The following is a 21,659-nucleotide window of genomic DNA, read 5'->3' as shown; positions in this document are numbered from 1 at the left end:
AAAGACTGTACTTATTCCGTACCCATTCTCTGAAGTTTTCCCTCGCTTTTCGCCGTTCAGGCCGTTTGCCAGCTCTGCTTCGACAGTGGATGGCTCGGTGGCCGCGTCTGAACGGCGAGGCCGGCAGGGATGAATGGGATAGGGATGCGGACGGCACTGCTGCGCGGGGTGCGCAGGGGATGGTGCTAACTCCCGGCGTGACGCCCCTGTCCCTCCTTTCACCGGCTAAGGACGGCAGCCGTCCCCGCTCGCTTTTAGCAGTGTGGCGAGCTCGGGAACCGGAGGTGTTTGGAACCAGAGGTGCTGCCTCTTTCCGCGGCGGGATGCAACAGGCGGTGTTCACCCTGTACCAGCCTCCTCGGGTAGCTCACGGGAGTCCTTTGAGATCCCTATCCACCCCATTGTGGCAGAGGCTTGGAGTTCGCCGGCTCCCGCAGGGCCATTCCTCCCATATCCCCGTCTCCCTGATGAGCCAACCCGAGGAGACGAGGGAGGGACCCATCTCCTCGTGATGTTCTTTCTTCCCCCTCCTCGTCGCCCCACCGCTGCAAGGGACCGCCGCGAAGCCTGCCTGCTTCCCCGCCAGGGAGTAACGTGGGTGAGCGGCAGGGTCCTTGGGCCGGGGTAGCAGGCGGTAACCTAGGGCTGGAGAGCTTTTACTTTCCCCCATATCCAGGCAAAAGCGCTCGGGAAGGGAGCAGCTTGAAAGACGGTTAAATGATCGTAATTCTTTTACTAGGAAGGAAAAGTGTCTCCGAAATCTCTCGTCTCGGCAACTACTTGCTCTCGGTTTATAATGCAGTCCGCTCCTCTGCCAAGGAGCGCTGCGGCGTTGGTTGATAGCTGGATACGGATGACAAACCCGCGCAGATTGCAAGTGTGCATTAGATGACTAGCGTTTGTGGGACTATTAAAACGGTGATGTGAACTTTTCTACCTCGCGCTGTTTAATGTAGTAAACATGCTCGATGTTGAAAATTTACTGTGAGTCGCACAAAGACTTTAGAAGTGGAGGAGTCTCGGTACAGATTATAGCTCTTTCTGTGCAGAGGTCAAGAACTCGGTAATACTGCAATGCAGGCCAAAACAAACTCTATATGATCTACTACTGGTTTCCTTTTGAGTTCCCTTTTTGCTCAGCGTTGACTTCCTTTTATTCCACTCCAATTTACATTAATCCCCGTTGTAGAAATGCCCCCCCCCCCCCCCCTTCCTCTCGTTTCTCTTTAAAAGGATCTCTGTAATGAAAATGTTATTTTTAGTGTCTTCTCTGTGGCCGTTTGGAGGGCCAAGGATTCAGATTGGAATTGGGGCAGGCGGATCCCTGGGGACACCGCTTTCCTTCTCATCATTCAAACTTCGTCCGAAGACGAGATTTCGAGAGGAGCAGTTAATTCCGTGAGATGATCTCACGGTACTGTCAATAACAAAGCATGTCGAGGCGTAAATGGAGACAGGGATGTCCTGCTTTCTGTCCCGTGATAGATGTGAGATGTTTAGCCCCGATGGCCCCGGGCATGGTTTACAGCTACTGCTTGGGCTATCCAGGTTTTGTGAGGTGTAAACCTCGGAGGGCCGTGTGCTCAGCATCTCCACAGAAAACAGATCTCTCCCCTTGGCCACTGCGGGCAGCAGAGCTGGCACCGGTCCCCTCTGCACCCGGGTGAGGGGTATGGGGATGCCCCTCTGGGGACACCCAAGTGCCAGGGCACATCCCACCCGGGGCGTGCCGAAAGGGCCCAGCGCATCCCGCAGGGCCACAGGTCAAACCTCTCCTTCTCCCCAGCCTGAAGAGCGCCTCGCCCGGCCCTGGCGCCAGGGGGGCTCTAAGCGAGGCTGGCGTGGGGTCTGAACCGGCAGCTTACTGCGCCGGCACTAGCTCCTCCGACTGCTGCCTCACCGCAACTGCCGCGGGCGGCCGGGGAGGGCCGAGGGCTGCGGGTCTTTCCTGAGGCCACCCGAGCCGGAGGGACCGAGTGCGACAGAGCAGGGTTCGGCCGCCCCGGGCGCCTCCAAAGGCTGCAGCCAGCCCAGGCTCCGCCGCTGAGCTGCCATCGGAGCTGTAGACCCAGGGGCAAACCGGGCAGAGCGTGCGTTAGACGGGGCGGGGTGAGCAGCGGCTTCCCCTCGCCACTGGACAGGCGCTGGTTTCGGAGCTGTGCGGTGCGGTTCGGTTCGGTTCGGACGCCGTCACCCGAAGGCGGCAATGCAATACAGTGGCTGCGAGGTCGTGACAAGATGAATAAGTGTATTGCTTTATGAAAAAGCAAAGGAGGGGGAAAAGTGGATATTGTGGAGGAGGCTCTTATAAATGGACTGTCAAGCGAAAGAAAGTTAAAGGGAAATCTCCTGCTGTAAATGCATCGGGCGGGCACTTCTAATAAAAATCAGGGTCCTGGAGGAATTAATTACAGCAGCATTACAGGAAGAATTTGTGGAATTGCAAAACGTGGTTGGCACAGACCAGCACGGGTTGCTATTGCGAATGGGGAAACTGCAGGAGAGTTGAACAATTCCTGGGCTGATATGCGGGACATTGTAGTAGCATAATAGCACTTCAGACACACGGATGAATAATAGCGTCCAGTGATACTGACAAATGATATTGTGCATACTTCGAGATTGAAGTCACTTAATTTGTTTTTATATGCAAAAGCTTCCCACTGGAATCTGACTTTTTTAGGTCGCTTCTACCTGCCATGAAGAAAAAAAAAATAAGGGGAAAGAAATATCTTTCTCTACTACCAGAGTGACAGAAATTCGCCGCGTAAGGCCAGCGAGCGGAGATGTCATTAATCAACCTATGGGGAGACCTGCATGGGCCGCGGGCCGCCGTTCCGGGAGCGCTCCCAGAGTCCGCCGCGGGCAGGGCGCGGAGCTGGGCCCCCCGAACAGCGGCCACGGCCCCTGCTCGGCAACGGGGGCTCCGCTGGGCTCCTGCTGCCCGCGTTTGGAACGCGCCCTCTCCAGCGGCGAGCTCCGCTTATCGCCCAGCCACTCCATTTTTCTCCGGCTTGTCAAGCCCCTCTGTGTAGCAACATCCATCAGGAGTCACGATAGCTGTTCCGCTCCATTAGCCGCGTGGTCCCTCGCCCTCCCGGTTACACCCGCTAACGGAGCTGCCCCTTTCGAAAAGATAACCAACGCCGCGAGCCAGCCGGGCCGCCCGTAGTCGTTTCATCCATTTCAATATGTCAATAACCGGTACGGCTTTTCTGCAAGGAAAATTTGTATGTCCCCACTCCCATCTATTTCCAAATCAACAGGATTGCTGATCCAAAGAGGCTTCTCTAGCCGCAGCCATTCTTTTCTTCTCTGTTTCCTTTTATTTTATTTTTAAATTCACAATACATCGATAAAATGAATTATATAAAATATATTAACTTTCTGCTATTATATACTGAAAACCAATAACAAAATGTTGCTGTCTTGGCAAATTGGTTTTTATTTGACCGATGTGACGTTAGTTCTAATTTTCTGTACTTTCGCAACAGTGACAATTTGTACCAAATGACCTCGCAGCTTGAGTGCATGACATGGAATCAAATGAACTTGGGATCCACGCTGAAGGGGTAAGGTGTTCTATTCCTTTTTAATCTCTTGCCCTCGCATAGCTGTGTTGCTGAGCTAACTCCATCTTTTATTTCACAACCTGGATCCGATCACTAGCATGAAGAGCTACGGACAGTCCCGGCAGAGGCGCACCCCCTGGCCCGAGTGACTGCGGTTTTCAGAAACGGGAAGTGGGGCGTTGGGGTGCTGCCTGGTCCAGGGTTACGAAGTGAAGCCATAGGTACGAGCGAGCTGTTTTGCTCTGCCACGGGGCTCCACTGGGGCAGGGCCGGTCCCCGATGGGACAGCAGAGGCCCCTCCGTGCTCTCCTCGTCGAGTTGTCGCCTGTTCCTACCATCCCTCTTCCCTTTCCCTCCCTTCGCCAGGCCCTGCGTCCTGTGTCCCGGCCCTGCCGCCTCCCGGCTTCCTTCCTCCAGGCCATTGTCGCCCTCCCACCTGCCGGGAAGAGGCTCCGGCCCGCCTCCCCCGCGGGGCTTCCTGCCTCTGGGCGGGCAGGAAAGGCCCCGAGGCGCCGCGGGGCCCCGCCGGGGTGGCGGCAGCGGGGCCGGGGGGAACCGTGCTGCGGGCTGCCCCAGCCTACCGCTGCCCCGGGCGCGGCGCTGAGGCCACGGCGTGGTGCTGGGGAGGACAGGGAAGGGGTCAGCAGGGCGGCAAAGAGCTCTCGGGCCGGGGCTGGGGCCGCTTCGCTCGGCAGCCGGTGCCCGGTGCCTCCAGTAACCCTGGCGCTAGGGGAGCGCGAGAGAGGACCGAGCTGGTCTGGTGCGCTACCGAATCTTCACCTTGTTTCATCTACCATGAGCAAAAGCCACCTTTTGTCCTTAGCCAAGGTAAAGCCAAAGATTGCCTGCTCTGCTCCGAGTAGGTAATTGGCCTTGAGCCCCTCTACCAAAGGCAGGTATCACCAACTTGCTGTGAGATCTCAGTGTCTAAGTGGTGCAGCCTCAAGTGTACAACAGGAGAGGTCTAGAAAAGCCTGTACAGACCTATGCTTTCATGTAGTTATCCTTAAACATGGAATGCTGCTTCAAGATGGAGTTGGTGTACCATGCTGTAGTGTGATAAAGGAAAAAATATTATGGGTCTGCTTGTAGTTCATTCACAAATGCTCCTTGAAGGTTAGAGGGAGAAGATAGTGGCATATTAAACTGTCTGTATTTAAATGAATGGGAGAATTAAGCCTGCAGAGCTCTCTCAAGGAGCCCTCTGGTCAGAGAAGATCCCCAAGTCCTTCAGCTGTGTACAGTTCAGTGTCTTTGTTGCCAATCCTCTCTTTTTAAAGTTTATTTCCTACTTTATTTTTTCCAAAAGTTTTTTTGATTTCCTTTTTAAGCTGTACCCTTTAAAGATCAGTCATTACAATATTAGACACTGTTTTGTCTCTTCTGAAGAAAATGTCCTGCAGAATGGAGAAACATATCAACCTTGACTGAGGTCCAAGTTATTAAGGCAAGGAAGACATTATTCTTTGGGGAACTCAGTGAAAAAAAAAAAAAAGACACAATAGAAATATTAAAGGAGTACTGAACAAAATAAATGGCTTCTTACTTGTCCAGATGTCAGACTGTTAGCAGTGTAAAGTATGTGACCTAGGATGCATAAAAAGGGAGGGGGAAGAAATCAAGATGAATGATCTATGGTAAAGCAAAGCTGAAAGTTTTGGTATAGGCCAAGATTGTAGAATCTGTGGAAAATCAGTGCTAGACATAGCCTCATCACTAGTAATATGAGCCAAAATAGTTATCTGTCTTTTCTGGCTGAGAGTTACAACACGCAGTACCTCCAATCTCAGTTGCCATGAACATAAGGTATTCTTCCCAAGATTTACATCTTTAAAATATATGAACTGTTCATAAGTGATTCCCAGGCGTTTAGTATTTCAGATGCTTTCCTCAATCTTGTAGTTGTAATTTAAGAATTTTGGAATCTATCTTTCTGTTGAAATACGGAGCTTCTAGATTGTGTCCAACGATGATGGTCCTTGTTTAGTTCCTTGCTTTGGGTTCTCCCCAGCACTTCTTCCTGGCCTTGTTAAGACTTTTGTGCATCATAAGAAGGTTGAAAACATTACCAGGAGGTTCTGCAAATCGCTAGAGAACTCTACAATTACATGAAACTTCTGGGTCATACACTTTACACTTGTTAGCAGACCAGCTCAGCAGCTTGCTTTCTGCGTTCCTCTTCAGCATAAATTTAATATACGGGAATGAATCTGTTGCCATCCATTTCAGGTAGAGTTAGCTAGCGGCTTCTGTACTTGAGTTATCTAGCAATTTATCTGGGAGCATTCTGGGTTTTAGCTGTTTACATTCTTGCCAATGTTTGCCTCATCTCCTCACTCCAGATTCTAAGTTTGGAATTTGGCAAGGAATACTGTCAGGTGGCCAAAGTTGTGTCCTTCTCAGGTATTGTGAAGGTCATTCCCACTGAGCTGCAAGCTTATGAACAGTCTGTTTGTGTGTGTTCAGAAGCAAGAGTCTGGCACCTAACCTATCGAATTAATTTATCTGCTCAGAGCCTTCTTTAGCCCATGGCTTTAAGGCTTTAGAAGACTGTTCATCCTGATTGTTTTTCCCTCTAGGGATATTTTCATGTTTAAACATCTAGGGATGTTTTAATGTTTCTTCATCTTGGTTTTAGTCTTCGAGTGCTTTCAGCAGGTGTAAGCATAAGAAAGCGCAGAAGGCATGGCTGGAATGACAGAAGTGGGCAGTAAAAGGTATGGAGTAGAGTGCCTGTCCAGCCGCTGCTAAGTGATGGAGAGAGACATGTAAGGTGATTAGAGGTGTCTCCTGGCAGAGTACATCCACGTGATAGACTGGCAGGGGAGGGAGAGAGAGGTGTAAATGTGGAAGAAGATAGAAAAGGCTGCATCCATGAATTCTAGAGGTTTCTATGTGATGGCAAACCAGCATGAGGTCTGGTGGCTCAAACTGAGCTCCTCTCTGTGAGGAGTTGTCCCTGGAGAAGAAAACCCACCACTGCCATCCTGTAGTCCAAGTGACTTGAATCTGTGTTATAGACTGTCACTTAGGTTCTGAATGCCAAAGACTGAGCTCAAGTTACACTTGTAAGTCACGTGAGGAAAGAAGAGTTCTGTGTGAGCTATGGTGTTGGTTATGTGCCTGTTTGTCCAGGGACTTCTCTGCCATCTTCTGAACTTGGGGTAGATGAGGGAGAGCTGGCTTGTCTGCCAGAGCTGTCACACAACCTGGCAGCTTTAAGGATCTGAAAAGAAAGTGGTGTGGTTATGGCAGTGAACATCACCATAGGACTGAATTTTATTTCCTCAGACTGTTTGAAGTTTTTTCCTCATTCTGTGGTATTTTGTTTGGAGCAGCTGAGATCAGATTTATACTATGGCAGGAAAGTCGCTGGATCCTTTGCTTATTACCCTGAGAACTCAGGTCCCAGACATCTCAAAACGGATGTCCCACACTGGTGGACGCCTTTCTGTCCTTAATATTTTGGTGTTGCTTTCTTATTTGTTCAGTGTGGAAAACACTGCTTCCCTTCATAGTGGTGTTGTCGAGGTAGACCTCGGGACTATAAAACCCTCCTTGATATGTCAAGAGCTCTTTATAAAAGTGACATGGAAAAAAACTTAGATCAAGAAGGAAATGATATGGCATGGTAGACAAGGAGCACAGCCACATACCCAACAGCAAGACTTAGCAGAAATATTGCCTAGTGGTCTCTTTAGCTGCTCAAGTAAAAAGGTTTGATCCGTACTTCCCACAGTCAAACAGTCATTTGAGATTGAGTATCTAGCCAGACAAATTTTGTTTGTTCCCCCCCCCCCTTTTGTGTTTGCTTGGATGTTAAATAGTTGTCACATTCCTTGAAACTTTATATTTGTTGCTGTTTGGAAAGAAGATTAGGCATGATTTGTATCGAACACTATTAAGGCTGTATCTAAAACAAGACAGTGAATGCTTATTTTGTCTAGGAGTGAATTGTAAAGTTTTTTCTGTTTAGCTTTGCTGGTATTGTTAGTAAAATTTGGAGGTTCAAAACTTCCTACTTGGGTTCAGTTCTGCAGTCAAGATGAATTGGAAGTGGACAATAACCTATTGTCTCTAATACTGAATTTCCCCTTTCCCACTGATAGCTGAGGGTCTCATTTGAAGGGAAGTGTTGGGTGAAATCCTTATTCCACTCAGGTCAATGGTAAAAAAAAACCAAATCGAACAAAGACTATTGAAGTCAGAGAGACAAGGGTCCCCTGAAGATGCAGTGCTTTCCTTTCCTCAGCCAGCTGGTTTTCTCATTGGAGATGGCAGAGGGGCTGTAATCTGTGAAATCACATGTTTTAATATTCCTTTGCCTTGGAAAGTGCAGATAAAAATGCAGCTTTCTACTCCACCCTCCATAATAGTATTAGACAAAAAACAGGCAGAAACATGATCTTCTCTATAACTAATCAGAATCTTTTTGCTGTCTCCGTACATATTTTTCCCAGGGTGCTAGGATGGTAAATATTTTAGCAGAGGGAATTAACTCTACTTCTCTTCCTTTATGTTCTGTTATCAACGGACTAGCCCACACCCTCACTTTGCCTCATTTTTGGCTCTGTTTCTAAACCCTAAAATTCCTGTTCCTGCATTGAAACACAATTAAATTGAGGCTTAATGTGGTGCCTGGTTTATGTAATCTTGCTTTCTGGCTTTTTTTTTTTTCTCTTCCAAGTCTGAATCTCATGAATCAATGTGCATTCACATTTCATTTGAAATTTTCTAACTCTCCTCAGTGTACCTTAAAGCTTCCCTTTTTTGGTTTATGAAATAATAATAAAAAGCTTAACTCTTCAGATTGAGTTGTAACTGCTTTATATGTTAGACAGGCAGTTTCAGTTTAGCAAAGTAAAAATGGTGTGAGAGAGAAATTGCAGCTTGATTGTTTTTTAAAATATTCAGATTAGAATGTCATCTTTTATGAGTTTTTTTATAACCACTTAGATTGATACAGCTCTCTAAAGCTGTTCTGTTTTCCATCACACATTCTCATCTGTAAAACCTTCATTTTTATTAATCTTTGTACGATCTGTACAACTCTGAGATTAATCATTTTAAAAGAGCTGCTCTCCGAGTGTTAAGGATTTGCTGGGCTAATGGTAAATGTGAGCACTTTTAAACCCTCTGCAGCACATTGCTCCTGCTTAGCGGGTGCTGTTGCAGAAGTATCAGTCTTTGTTTCCCAGTTATCTAGAGACAGGGTTTGTGGCCAGGTTTCCAGGTCTGCTTCTGGCTGCCTAGAACAAGAGAACAAAATATAGTGAGCCCTTTTTTCACCAGCTAACTCCAGTTCTGTGTATTTATAGTCCAGTTCTGCCTTTGTGCATTTCCCATTGAAGCCGAAGGGAGCTGTGTACTTACAAGTAAAGGTGGAACTAGACTGTGAGGCTATGTCCTTTAGTCTTTGTTCCAGCAAAGATTTCTGTCAGATCCTGGTAGGCCAGTTTGGCTGCATCTGGCCTTGATTAGTTTTTACTCCTTTTAGGACTTGTGGCGGGATCGGTTTAATGTCTCTCCGAACTATAACTCTGGGCCTTACTGGGGATTTTTTGTTTTTCTCCTTTGTTTAATTCAGCCGTGTTTTCCCCCTGGCTTTAGCTGAGTTCCTCCTGGGGCCTGCTCAGCCCTTGAAGCAGGGGAAGGTGCAGTGTAGGAGCTTTGGCCATGCTCTCAGCCATGCTCTGAGTGCACTCACAGCAGGGCAGTGAGGGGCTCTGCTGGCAGTTCTCCAGACTGCTCTGATGTTGCCTGAGCAGCCCATCCTGCTGGGAGAGAGCTCATGTGTTCCGGTCCCAGAAGCCTGTCTCTCCCCAAGTATCAGTGTTTACCTACCCTGGATTATCAGTGTTCATGCGAACAGCACAGTGTAATCTTCTTGGCTGTCTTGGAGGTTGGACTAGATGATCTTTAGGGTCCCTTCAAACTCAAAACATTCTGTGATTCTATGGTTCTTTTTCATTTATAATGCATGTATTATTTGTGGATGTCGGGTGGGCACATTGCACTGCTTTGGTGGAGGTCTAGTCTGTTACCTAGTCCTGAGAGCCTATCAGGGTAATTTTTCATTATTATAATTACAGATTTGGTGGCCTAAGTGTATAAGGCATCATCTCTTTGCCTAGTTAAACATTGAATACCTTGAATAGAAAAGATGAAAGTTAAGGCATCTCCTACCTGCTTAAGATTTTCATTTAGTTAATGTACTGTTAAATTCATCAGTGACTGCTATTGCTCATGTATGTGGTATTGCATCTGATCATTACCTCTTGTATGCAGAATTTCAGTAATGTAGTTAAGAGATTTATAAATCAATTTTTCTATCAATGCTTTTATTTTAGCGCATAAATTTTAGCAGCAACATGCAATAAGCCAACTGAGCAACAGCGTTTGTGGCAGACATCTGGCTGCATTGGGCAAAGAAGCTGGAAGAAAAAGATTGTATTTCAGTGAGGTGACTATCAGGTGGAGAGTGAAGGTTGAAGTTCAAGGGAGCAGTGGTGAAAACTCCAGCACTCCTGTTTCTCCACCGACTGGAAAGAGGATTCACCTGTAATTTCTGTTACAGGTGAAGGCCAGATTATTCCATAGTGCTTCATAGTGAACAAATAGCATTTTATCCAAGAAATCTCATGTGATCCATTTTGCTGTCATCATCCGTATGAGCATGCTGAGTACCAGCCAATGTTGATGGAAATGTGCTCAGCATAACATGGGAACTGATTATTGATGCGTTTTTCCTAGGGGACTCGTTAAGCACTTAGCATGTGATGGGTCAAAAGGCTCAGAAAACAGGTTTTACTCTTCAAGGCTTTGCAGTTGTGTGTACAGTTTTAGTGAAGTATGACTAGAAATAATGGGAGGAAATGTGAAAAAGGCTGAATGCTGAGGAGGGCTTCCCAACTGTGTAATAAAATGGGAGGTGAAGTTTATCTGGAGGATACTTCCCATTCATAGAGCCATTCCTTAGGGCACAGACAGGGTCTTTGTCTGCTTCTTATTCCTGGGACGGATTATTTCAGAACTGACTGGTCTTTGCAGAAATAGTTATCACTGAAAGATAAAAACCATGTGAATCTGGAGGGAGAGTTAGGCTGTGTTTTATGGCATCAGTTTTTACTACACCTTCCTTCCAAAGTTTCTGCTCTGGGAAATCCTCTTATCTAGCTATGTGTCTCTTGTTTGTTGTAATGTGTAGGGTGGCTGGTACAGGCATGAATGAGAGGTTACGCTGTTAGGGTGACTAATGATGAAATTCATGGTACATATCTGGAGTTTAATCTGATAATGGCATCTTCCTTTATCTGTTATTACATGAGAGAGAATTTCCTGCTTCTGCCCTATAACTTAATTCAGTATGATCACCTGTTTGCTACTTAAAACTGAAATAATCAGAGAGTACCTTCCTAAAAGGTGTAGCCTTTGATTTGAATAGCCAGCTGAAGCCAGGGTTTGAAACTGGTATTTTAAGCAGCACAGGGATTGATGTAAAGGAAGTCATTTGCCACATGGCAGCCTGCAAGCCACTATGGGGACAACTACTGAGGAACGCAACCTACAGGCTGCAGTGGGAGCTGTTCACAAGCTCTGCTCCCTCCTGCTTAGTCAGGTTCACAAACCATTTAGACATCTCCTGCATTCCAGTTCCTCTGACTGCTCTGCAAATCATGTAAGAGGTTTAAGACTTCCTTGTAATTCTACTCTGCACATGACCTTTGAGTGAAGAGAAAGGAAGGACCAGTGAAATGAGAGCCTGGGCCTCAGGGACCCTTCTAAATTGCTATTGCAAGCATTTGGCAAAGACTGGGATAACATCCTATGTATCCATCTCTGTCCCTAGCTGTGTGCCCCTGGGCTTTGTTCTGGCCTTTCTGATTTCTAGTGCAGTATAAAACATGAACACGTACCGCTGCCAATGTATATTAATGCGCGTGTCAATGTCCGCACTAATGTAACATGCACATTTAAAATTAAACTCTCAAATTTATTTGCGTAATTTTGACATTAAGAAGGTTGCACACAGGAAGCACAGCAATGATGCTAACATTCTGGGCAGGAGAAGACAGGTTTTTGAAGAATGTAACTAGATAGAACACATGGTTGTGACAGCCCCAGAACACAACAAGGGCTACAGACATTTTAAACTATTGTGATTATGCTGCATGAGCAATCTTGAAAATTTACCCCTAGAAGGATATATAAATACCTGGTAGGCAGAGGCTGGTTTGTTTTTTTAATTGTATTTTTATAAGGGGGTAATTTGTAACGTATCCTGCAAGTTGATATGTGGGATAAATAGTTTGGACACTGATTTGTAATCTCTGTTTATGAGTACATGACCGCTATTCTTATAAATGTCATCACTTTCTTGGTAGTATGTGGTAATATCTCAGTCATGAGGTGCTGACAAAAATCCACTGCACTTAATGTGAAACTTGAGGCATTTTGCTCATTCCAAAAGATATTAGCAATAGGCAGCCCCACATTTAACTGAAAAATAATGTGTACATGTGCACATTACACAGTCATGCTGCTGTGTGGATTTTTCCCTCTTACCTAAAATCTTCGTGGAAATACATCGGAGTTCAAATCATGACAATTTTTAAATTTTTTCTTTTACTGTGCTGTCATAGTGGATACTAATAGGTGTAGGGATGGAGTCAGTGCATAGAGCCAGTGGAAGCAGAGCTATCTGAAGGTAGAACAGGCTTCCTTTGGTGAATTGCATTTGAACTTGGATATCCAGGCTATGAAAGCAAACTCTGCATGTGTTATTACTGACTTAAGAAATGAAACCTCTCACATGGAGCTGAGTACTGAAAAATATCTCATTTTCCCATTATTCCCCTCTTTATTTACAGCCATACGGCAGGATATGAAAATGAGAACCACAGTGCTCCCATGTTGTACAGCTGTGGGGCCCAATACAGAATACATACCCATGGAGTTTTTAGAGGCATACAAGTGAGTATAGTAGGATATTCTTCCTCGGGAAGTAAAACTGCTGCTTGTTTATAATGTTTGTGTACTATTTCACTTGTATTTATAAATCCATCCTTGGCTTGCGGTTTCCCTGTGTTATCGAGAAATGCTTTACATAGTGTCCTGACTCCACTGAAGCCATTGAAGTACAGTGTAAGATTTCTTTCTGAGAGTCATTTAAAATTGTTTATTTCTTCTTCTAAAGTATGCCTGTAGGGCAATATTCCTTACCAGACTCTCAGGATGTTCCAAAACATGTGACCCAATTTCTACCTCCTAGCTCTAGTCACTGTGGTTGTGTGAAGCTTCCATGGTTACAATGGACTACGTCTGATAACTATATAGAAAAAAGTGTTAGGCAACATTTATCTTTTACGGATTTCTGAGGCTTTACTAATGCAAATATATTTCCTTAAAACAAAATATACTAAGTGGTTGTTTCCTAATGACTAAGTAATCAGTGAATATTTGGGAAGAACTTACCATTCAAGGAAGTTAATTTCCTCCTTTTCTGAAAGTCATATAATCATAATCAATAAATACCACTGTAGAAGCTATATGTTCTTAAAACTGATGGCAAAGTCATTAAGAAGTATCTGTCTCTTCTGCATTGCTCTCTGTTGTCAACATACACCAGTGTTTGTAGATAGCATCTTCTTTTCCTTTTCTGTACAGTTTAATAAGTCATTATTCAGTGGCAAGCTCTCAGAAATAGGCTCGTGAGGCAGCTTTGTGGAGTGAGTAAAAGTAAGGTGTTGACATTCTTTAAGGAAGTTAATTGTTCCAGAAGGAGGAGATCATCTTTGATGGAACATTGTGACAGTGGTCAAAATGCATTAAGGCTGAGCTACTCACCAGCTCCACCTAGATGGGCTTTCTTGTTTTGTTTTTACCAGTTTGAATTAAGATAATACATTAATTTCCTTGTCCTTAAACTTCATGTGAGTATTTAAAATAAAGAGGATAATGCTACCCTGGCTCATGCTCATACCTCTTACACTACTGTAAGCCTGAAACTGCTTTATATGCCTACGAGTGTTCTTGCAGAATTAATTGTGTGGTTATATGTGAAGTCAGAACGTGGCCTACTTAAACTTGCACACCAATATTTGGTGAGAATTTAATAAACAGAGTTTAACAGATTAAAGGTATAGTAAGGTTGTACTTTGTTAAAGTAGAGTTTTACAGTTTGCAGTGTATTTAAATATCTCTGTCCTGGAGAAGTGCCTCTGATTGTTTGTCTTTGAATATGTTAGTAAAAGCTTGAGAACATGCACGTTACATTAGCAAGTCTCTGTCATTGTAGGATGTCCGACGGGTGCCAGGAGTAGCTCCGACTATTGTCCGATCAGCAAGTGAGACAAATGAAAAACGTCCCTTCATGTGTGCGTACCCTGGCTGCAACAAGAGATACTTTAAGTTGTCCCATTTACAGATGCACAGCAGAAAGCACACTGGTGAGTGTCAGCATTGGATGGTATAAATCACGTCACAGCACTGGACAGCAGAGTGGGTAGGGTGGTTTTAAAATAGCATAAGGTGCAAGAAATGATCTGCCAGGTCAGGGGCAGACAGAGTCTGTCAGCTGGGCAATCCCTCTTTTTGATGCAGAAGACTGAAACGAGTGAGTAAAAATGCAGAGCAGTGCTGACAGCAGGAAGATCACCTCCCTCCCTCTCTTACTGTTACAGGGCACCATTCAGAGCTGTGAATTGTCCCTGTCTCTGTTCCCTCCATTTGGCAGCATCAAGGCTTGCTCCATATCTTAACTGTTGTTAACTATTCAGAAGTTTCCTCTGCAAGAGGAACCTAGACATTAGCAGCCTCTTGTCCTCCTGAGGAAGTCTTTTCTGGCTGGGGGTAAGAGGCAGGGATTGGCAAATGAGTTTCCTCAAACGGCATTTTTCCATGAAGAATAGAGCCTGAAGCCAGTCATTTGTAGGCTAAGATCTGAATTCTCTTTGAGCTCAGGCAATATATGTTCCACCTCAAAATGTGAAAATCAAATGCTCTGATGTACCTTGCCGAAGAGTAAACAAAGTTATTTTCCCTATTGGGAGATTGATTCTGTTGGAAATGTAGAATTATGATAAAACTTTATATATGCTCCTTGTACATTTTTTGGACTGCCTATCATATTTTCATTTAGACAGTTCTTTCTGTGCTAGAAATCTGTGGATAAAATCTGTAAATATGGATGTTCACTTGCAATTAACCTGATAGGAAGTCAGAAGGGTGAAATGGATGAGGGCAGAGCAACTAATTCTGTGTGACCTGGCAGCTTGTCTGATGTTTCATAATAACTTTTCTTTTTGGAGACCATGTAGTGACATTAGTTAATTGTGTAAAATTCTACAGGTGAGAAATGAGCATTACAAAGGATTTTCAATCTCTGAATGGGCCAGTCACAAAATATTCAGATAGACATCTTCAGCATTGCTCAGATAAGAGCAATTCAAGATAATTTAAATTGTAACTGGAGTCTAATCTTTGGAGATGAAGATCTACAGAAATGCTATTCTGTTATCTGTAAATAAACTGGAAACAAGAAAATGTGTTCATCTTTTGGGGTCCATTAACTGCAGTATTTTTCTTGAGTATGGCTAAACAGTTTTGTTTTTTTTTCTCATAATCACAATTTCTTTCATTCCTAAATTGTATTTTAACAGTCATAATTTATTTGTCCTGGTCCTGTATTTTATTCCCTTTAGTTGCTTGGCTTTTGCAGTGTTATTCCTGGATGTATCACAAGGACTTCAGCTTAGATATTTTTTTTTTCTTAACTGAAGATTTGCAGAATTACACCACATTATGATCTAGGCACGCAGAGTCACGAAAGGCCCAAAACACACAGGGAGTAGGGGATTAGGACTACAGCCATCTGACACCCCTGGAGAGATTCCTCCCATTGTCTTTGAGGTCATACATGCCCCTCCTTTGGCTTATGCTAAAGTGGAACAAGGTAGGGGAAGAACTTTTCTTTCCTTCAAACATCTCTTCTGTACAGGTGGGCCCAGATTTTTCTGCCACTGTATTTTGGTGTGTTGACAACCTTTGCAAGCTACTTTCCATACCAAATAGGGCATCTTGATTTCCAAGCCTTGTATTTGCTGATACAAGCATTGCTATTAATAAGGCCATGTAAGCTTTTGAAGTTGGTTGCAGCTAAAGAGAGTAAAGCATGTGATAGTGCACTGCTGGTATGAGAGCTGCTTGGAAACTCACCTAGCTGATGCATTCAGATTTAGGAATAGAAAGAAGATTTCCTCTTCATCATCCTAGCAGGGTTTTGTCCTCAGGCTGTTGAATGGTTGCTAGACATTTCATATGATTATGGTCTGGAAATTTTACTTATCAATTTCCAACTCCTGTAGAGATTTTAGAATATGATTATTTCTATTTCTTGTCTCCTCCTGTGGTCTGTTAGTCCTAATTTTAAGGAGTGCTTGTCTTGTTGATAACAGTTAGGGTAGTAGTTGGCAGTCAGAACACCTGATACTCTTAATAAAAAAAAGGATGTTTCTTCTTCTTATGCTTCAGTGTTTTGATGGGGAGGAATCCTGACAAGCCAGTCTGAAGTCAGGAGAGCTGTCAGATGTCAGCTCAAATGGAGGACAATTTGTTTGTGTTTGGTATACCTCTCTACAGCCCTCCCGTACTGTGGTTAAGGATGCACTCGTGGGCTTGAAGCTCTTGCACCTTTCTTAGCGTAGTGGTAGGGCAGTTTTTAAAATTATGACCACAGGATCTGAAAACAAGCTGTTACATACATCCAATACAGCAGATAGTATCTTTGCAGGGCAATGTTGGCTCTTGATTTTTTTCCTTACTGTAACAGATACTTGCAGAGGGCCAGCTCGATTGTCTATTCTTCACTAGTTGCAGTATTGCAAAATCAAGCAAGGCCCTGAAACACAAAGTTGGATTCTGTAATCAGTTTTACCAATGTTTCAACATTGCATTCGTTGAAAATATGTTGACATTTTGTACCCTCCATGACTGCTTATCCATTGTTAACAATGCCTTTATTGAAACATGTTCAGCCAAAAAAGCTTTTTTTCTTATCTTGGTGTATTTCGCTGCAGTAGATAGGCCTCTGAAAGGAAATGCAAAAATACATCTAATTTTTCAACAGTACAGCAAATAATTTGAGTTGTCAGCCTGTGGCAGACTTCAGAAACTTCTTTGCAGAAACAAATTGATGTCTAGACCTCCATAAATTTCATTTACAGTGGAAACAATATTCTTGCCAGAGATCCTTTGGGTTCAGTGCCACACACTGGAAAAACTGGATTTATCTTGATGGAAAACAGCATTTTTGCAGAGAAAATACCCTCTGCCTGCTTGCCATGGATATTCCTCAGCCTAAATATGCACAACTGTGGGTGTGAACTTCTAACAGTGAGGTGTGAGAATCTGTAACTGATGAAGGTTGTCTTTTGTGTGTCAGGGACTCAGGTCTTGGTGGTGATTTTCTGGGGCTCTGGGGGGTGTAAGTAACGCAGTCTAATCATGACTTTTATCCTAATCATCTAACAATGATTTCTTTGCTTTGAAAAAAATAATTTTACTATGGCACGTGCCACTGTGCTGCTAAGTGCTTTACAGTCATTAGTGCAGTTCATCATTACACCCCCTTTGAAAGACAGAGCTATGTCCTCTGTGTACAGATATGGTAAACAAGATTAGTTTCAAAACAATAATGACATCTCACATCTGCCCTATGGTGTGACAATGACAGAAAACGTTACCTATAAAGGCTCCCTACTAAATAGAGACACACATTTTATCTGTGTTTGCTGAAACAAATTATTTTGAATAGAAATATATTATATTATTGAGGTAAAGTTGTGATTACAGGGTTGTACTCATGTGCTTAGGTGTGTATACAAGAAAAGGGGCTTAAATTGGTGCAGGGTGTATAGATTCTCATTCAGGCTTGCAGCCTCTGGTTTCAAAATCAGCCCGGTCTCCTCATGCTTTCTTGTTAGCAGCGGGCTTTTGCTCTTGTAGCACTCTGTAATTAAATGCAATGATTGTGAATATTTTGTGCAGCTGCTACAGCAGTAGGAATTTCTCTTTTCCCATGTGTCTGGGCAAATGAGTTTGCTCCAGAGAAAATGTGCAGGTTCCTCTGATTTAACCATTTTTGAACAAATAGGTTTATTTTATTTGAAGCATTTATTATGATACCTGCAAAGGCTGATTCATACTTGTTTGCCATTGTTGACCTTTAGTTTTTCCAAATATTTCCCTAAATATTAAAGAACTGCTATTCCCTTTGTCCTCTCCCAACTGCTTCATTATGCACTGAGTTTAGCCTTTTGTGTGCCCTCTCTCAATAATGAAATATAAGTAATCCTGGAAGCCTGCGAGTTGCAGGTGGAAGGACTGGGGAAGCTCCATCTTCACGTCCTGTTTTGTTTTGAAATTGTATGTGGTCCTGTAGGAAGGTGACAGCATTATGGAATAGTTTCCATACATTAAGAGACTTTAGTCTTTTACTGGAGAGGATTTAATAGGGCTGGGGAACTAGACAGTGCTCCACTCCCTCTTGGTATAGTGATTTAATGAGGTACTCACAGACTTTCAATCTGGGTCATTCATGTTGTGCTGTTCTGATGCAAGTTCTGGGCGGTAACAGGTATGTGACAGTTGGCTTTGGCAGGCATTTTGCTTGGCACTAGCTGATGTGGAAGGAGTAGAAGGAAAAGAAAATTAGGATTTCTGTCCAAATATTGTGCCTTTTTTGTTTCTTTGCTTTTTGTTTTCTATGCAGTGTCACCGTATATTTGTGTAAGCATCTTGGACCGATTCCTTTAATATATGCATTGGGCAAATTTGTCCTTAATTTAATCAAGGTTGTATTTCAAAGTATTTAAATAAATGCTTTTGTGTGCATGCCATTAGACCCGTGATACTGTTTTATCCAAATACCTCCTTAACCATCTTCTGAGTTTATATTGCAATTAGCAGACAATCATCCTGTCACTGCATTCTGCTCTGCTGACATTCCTCCTCTTAAATCTGCCAAAGGGCTGAATTCCTTGGAAGTAAGTGATTTCTGAAAAGCAGGCACCCCCTGGGAAGTCCACACGGTCAAAGTGTACGGAGCTATTTCAAACACCTGTGGCAACTTTAATCCCTTACTCTAATAAATTAAGCACAGCAGACATGGAAATTGTCCACACCTAGGTCTGAGAATCAGTAAACTCCTTTGGGTGACTGGCACAGGAAGTCAGCTTGTTCTTGCAGATTAATTTGCTTTTGTAAGATTTTGATTTTAGCTACACAGTATTTGAAATGTTGTCCTTAACATGCTACTTATGCTCTGTTGCCTAGGTCAGAAGGCTTCTGCTTTAAACTAAACTAGTTTGCGCCGGTATCTCAGAATACCAGTGCAACCAGAACACATGTCATCATAATAAAATCAGAAATGCAGACACTTCTGTGGAGATTTATGAAACTGATAGGTTTTTAAAAACATACCTGGAGAAATTAACCCCACTAAGCACCTCAGCTGGTGTTTTTCCTTAGGTCCTTCCTCCTGGACCTTTGTTTTAGATCTCAGCTTTCCACAGTAGACAAAAGCAGGTCCCAGCTGGTCTTGTGTGTAGCTTCCAGATAAAACCCAGGATTCTCCCAGCTTTGAAGCAAGAGATGTTTCATTACTTCTTGTCCTGAGGCCTCTGTGCAGGGCTGTGGCTCTGTCCCCAGACCTTATGTAGGGACAAAGGTGATTATATCTGAGGCTTTTGCAGGATTCCAGTGTGTGAATCAGATCTGAAAGATCATACAGCTACTTCTGTAGCAGCATGAGGACTATTGTTTTGTGTGCTGGCTGAATTTCACCAACTGTGTGGTACACTACATGCAGGCAGTGTTTCTCTCTTTCTTCAAGCTCCTTGATCACTGCATTTGTTTTTGCATGTGTATATTGCATGTGTATATTGTTGGTCCTTTTCCTTGGTTGAAAGCCACATTCATTTGAGACACTATCTTGTAGGGGGTTCATTTGTTTGAAAAGCCAGAATCTCACTTATTGTCCCAAAGAAAAGCCATCTCAATGGTCTCTGCTGAGCTGCATGGGAGGTGGAGGAGTTTATGTTTACAGGGGGCTTTGCAATAATTCACGGGCTTGCCTGCAGGAGGTGTGCAGCTACATGAGAAATGCTATTTAATGGTGCTTTATAAGAGAAACATCATTTGTATTTTGGGGAAGAACATGTCTTTTTCTGTAGTTGAATTTTGCGCTGTTTCTTTTAATTAGTTTTAATTTAGAGTGGTTAAAATTGCCACCTACATGGATGCCATTTATTTAGGTTTTGCTTTAAAATAAAGTTGTTCCTTTGTACAGAATATGTATTACTGAAACAGGTGGAAAGGCCTTAATATGGTTTTCAGAGAAATATAAACCAAGAGATTTCTGTTCTTTTCATGTAGAAAACAGCACCAAAAACCATGCAGCTGGAAATTTTTTGTAGCTTTCACCTAATGGTTTGGTCGTTTTTTAGGATGAGCAGATTCATTATCAGTGCAGATGCAGTAGAATGATGCCAGCCTTTCCCCACTGATCCCAACACAGCTGTATGGGTTTATAGTACATGAGTCCTGTGGTACCACTAAGCTGCTTTAGGCAAGAGAGAAGTCTACATCTCATTCTAGCTGATGTGTTCCCTCATCTAGCCACATGTTCTGATAAACTGTTTGTCTTTTACAGGTGAAAAGCCTTATCAGTGTGATTTTAAGGACTGTGAACGAAGATTTTCTCGTTCAGACCAACTCAAACGCCACCAAAGACGACACACAGGTTTGTTGACACCACATCTCTACTCACTGGAGTTCATCTTTAGATGTGAATTGTGATCTAAAAAGTCTACTTCTGAACCTCTCTTTTTATGATGTGTCTGCTCATAAACAATGCCCATAGTGCCAAACAGCATTGCAACACTTTCATCCTGCTGCTGAAACAGCTTTCTTAATTTAACTGTTTGCTTTATACTGTACCCCCAATGTAGGGAATCAGTTATTTAAAAAAAACAAACAGTTCTATAAGAACTTGCCTGATAAACACTACTGTTGTTATTCTGATGCTTGTGTGGCAACGCTAACAGGTGAATGCTGCATGTGCCTCATCTGAAAGGCTGGCAGAATTACTGTGCGTGTCTGCATGGACAGAAGTGGAAAAAGAAAAGCCGTACTGTCTATAATGCTTAAGATCTTAATTCAGCAAACCACTTCATCATAGATTTGAACCTTTTCTGAACTCTGCCAACTAAAGAAGGATTCCAGGGGCAGCAAGGAGAGAAATGTCAAAGATCTGGCTGGTTGGATTGCAAAAATAGCCTGGAAAGTGTATAGCAGTTTATGTACGGCAGAGAGGGCGGAGCAGTCATGAGGGTCTGGGTCCTATCTAGGCTTGTGTCCAGGACCTGTCTTTCTCAGTGGATCATTGACAGGGTGAAATGTTCTGAGACAGCTGAAATTGCTTGTGAGTTCAGTCCAAATTCAGTACGTTGTTTTTTTGCACAGACACCATTTTCTGGAGATGTCAGGACAGCCTATTTCAGCATTTCAGGAGCTCTTGGAAGTCTAGATTAGATTGACAAGGAAGGCAGCAGCCTTTCTCTAAGTCACAGAATATGAGATGGTGATGAGTTCAGCCTCCTAGCCAAGAGTGGAACCATGAGGGAACAGTCTATGGAACATGAGAAAGGGCTTCAGAGTGCTCCTCTGAGTTGCAGCAAGAAATTGCATTTGGGTCTCCTATATTTCGGGGAGTGGCCTGACAGCTGGTTTACTCACTGTTGTGTGGTGGATTTCTGCCTACCACTTTTCTTGCTCAAGATGTTCTATCTCATTTAAATGGTATTACTGGGACAGGTAGGAAGTGTTTTTTAAAGCTGGTATAGAAATACTCTCTTGTTATGATAGTTTTTAGCAACTGCCTGCTAGAACGTATCTGTGATAAGCAGTCCCCAAGACTTCTCTGTAGTGTGTAAAGTAGTAGTAGAAGTGTAAGCCTATTTGGAGCATGTAAATATATACCTTCGTACTTCTATTTTTATGTCATAGTTGCTCATACATGATAGTGCT

The 21,659-nt window shown here is 43.5% G+C and overlaps 1 protein-coding gene and 1 long non-coding RNA gene across 7 annotated transcripts in view; one reads left to right on the top strand and one right to left on the bottom strand.

Annotated features, from left to right (window-relative positions):
- The window catches only part of WT1 (WT1 transcription factor), a 33,768-nt gene that overhangs the window by 6,966 nt on the left and 5,143 nt on the right, over positions 1-21,659 (top strand). For all 5 annotated transcript variants that reach the window (XR_009745007.1, XR_009745006.1, XM_061462797.1 and 2 more), the window contains exons 4-7: positions 3,495-3,572; positions 12,443-12,545; positions 13,870-14,020; positions 20,284-20,373. Coding sequence is in view for 3 of the 5 variants with exons in the window: in XM_061462797.1 (XP_061318781.1) it covers positions 3,495-3,572; positions 12,443-12,545; positions 13,870-14,020; positions 20,284-20,373 (422 nt within the window). In the remaining 2 variants the exon portion in view is untranslated. The remainder of the gene's footprint in view (positions 1-3,494; positions 3,573-12,442; positions 12,546-13,869; positions 14,021-20,283; positions 20,374-21,659) is intronic.
- LOC133274051 (uncharacterized) overlaps positions 16,384-21,659 on the bottom strand; it is a 31,663-nt gene continuing 26,387 nt past the window's right edge. For both annotated transcript variants that reach the window (XR_009745011.1, XR_009745012.1), the window contains 2 exons: positions 18,147-18,250; positions 16,384-16,470 (listed from right to left, as the gene is read on the bottom strand). This is a non-coding gene — a long non-coding RNA (uncharacterized LOC133274051). The remainder of the gene's footprint in view (positions 16,471-18,146; positions 18,251-21,659) is intronic.

Source organism: Pezoporus flaviventris, unplaced genomic scaffold (assembly GCF_033815535.1).
Source record: "Pezoporus flaviventris isolate CSIRO_AGI_PZ_B2104156 unplaced genomic scaffold, CSIRO_AGI_Pfla_v1 ptg000036l, whole genome shotgun sequence".
Lineage (NCBI taxonomy): Eukaryota > Metazoa > Chordata > Aves > Psittaciformes > Psittacidae > Pezoporus > Pezoporus flaviventris.
This window is presented reverse-complemented; position numbering and strand designations above follow the sequence as displayed.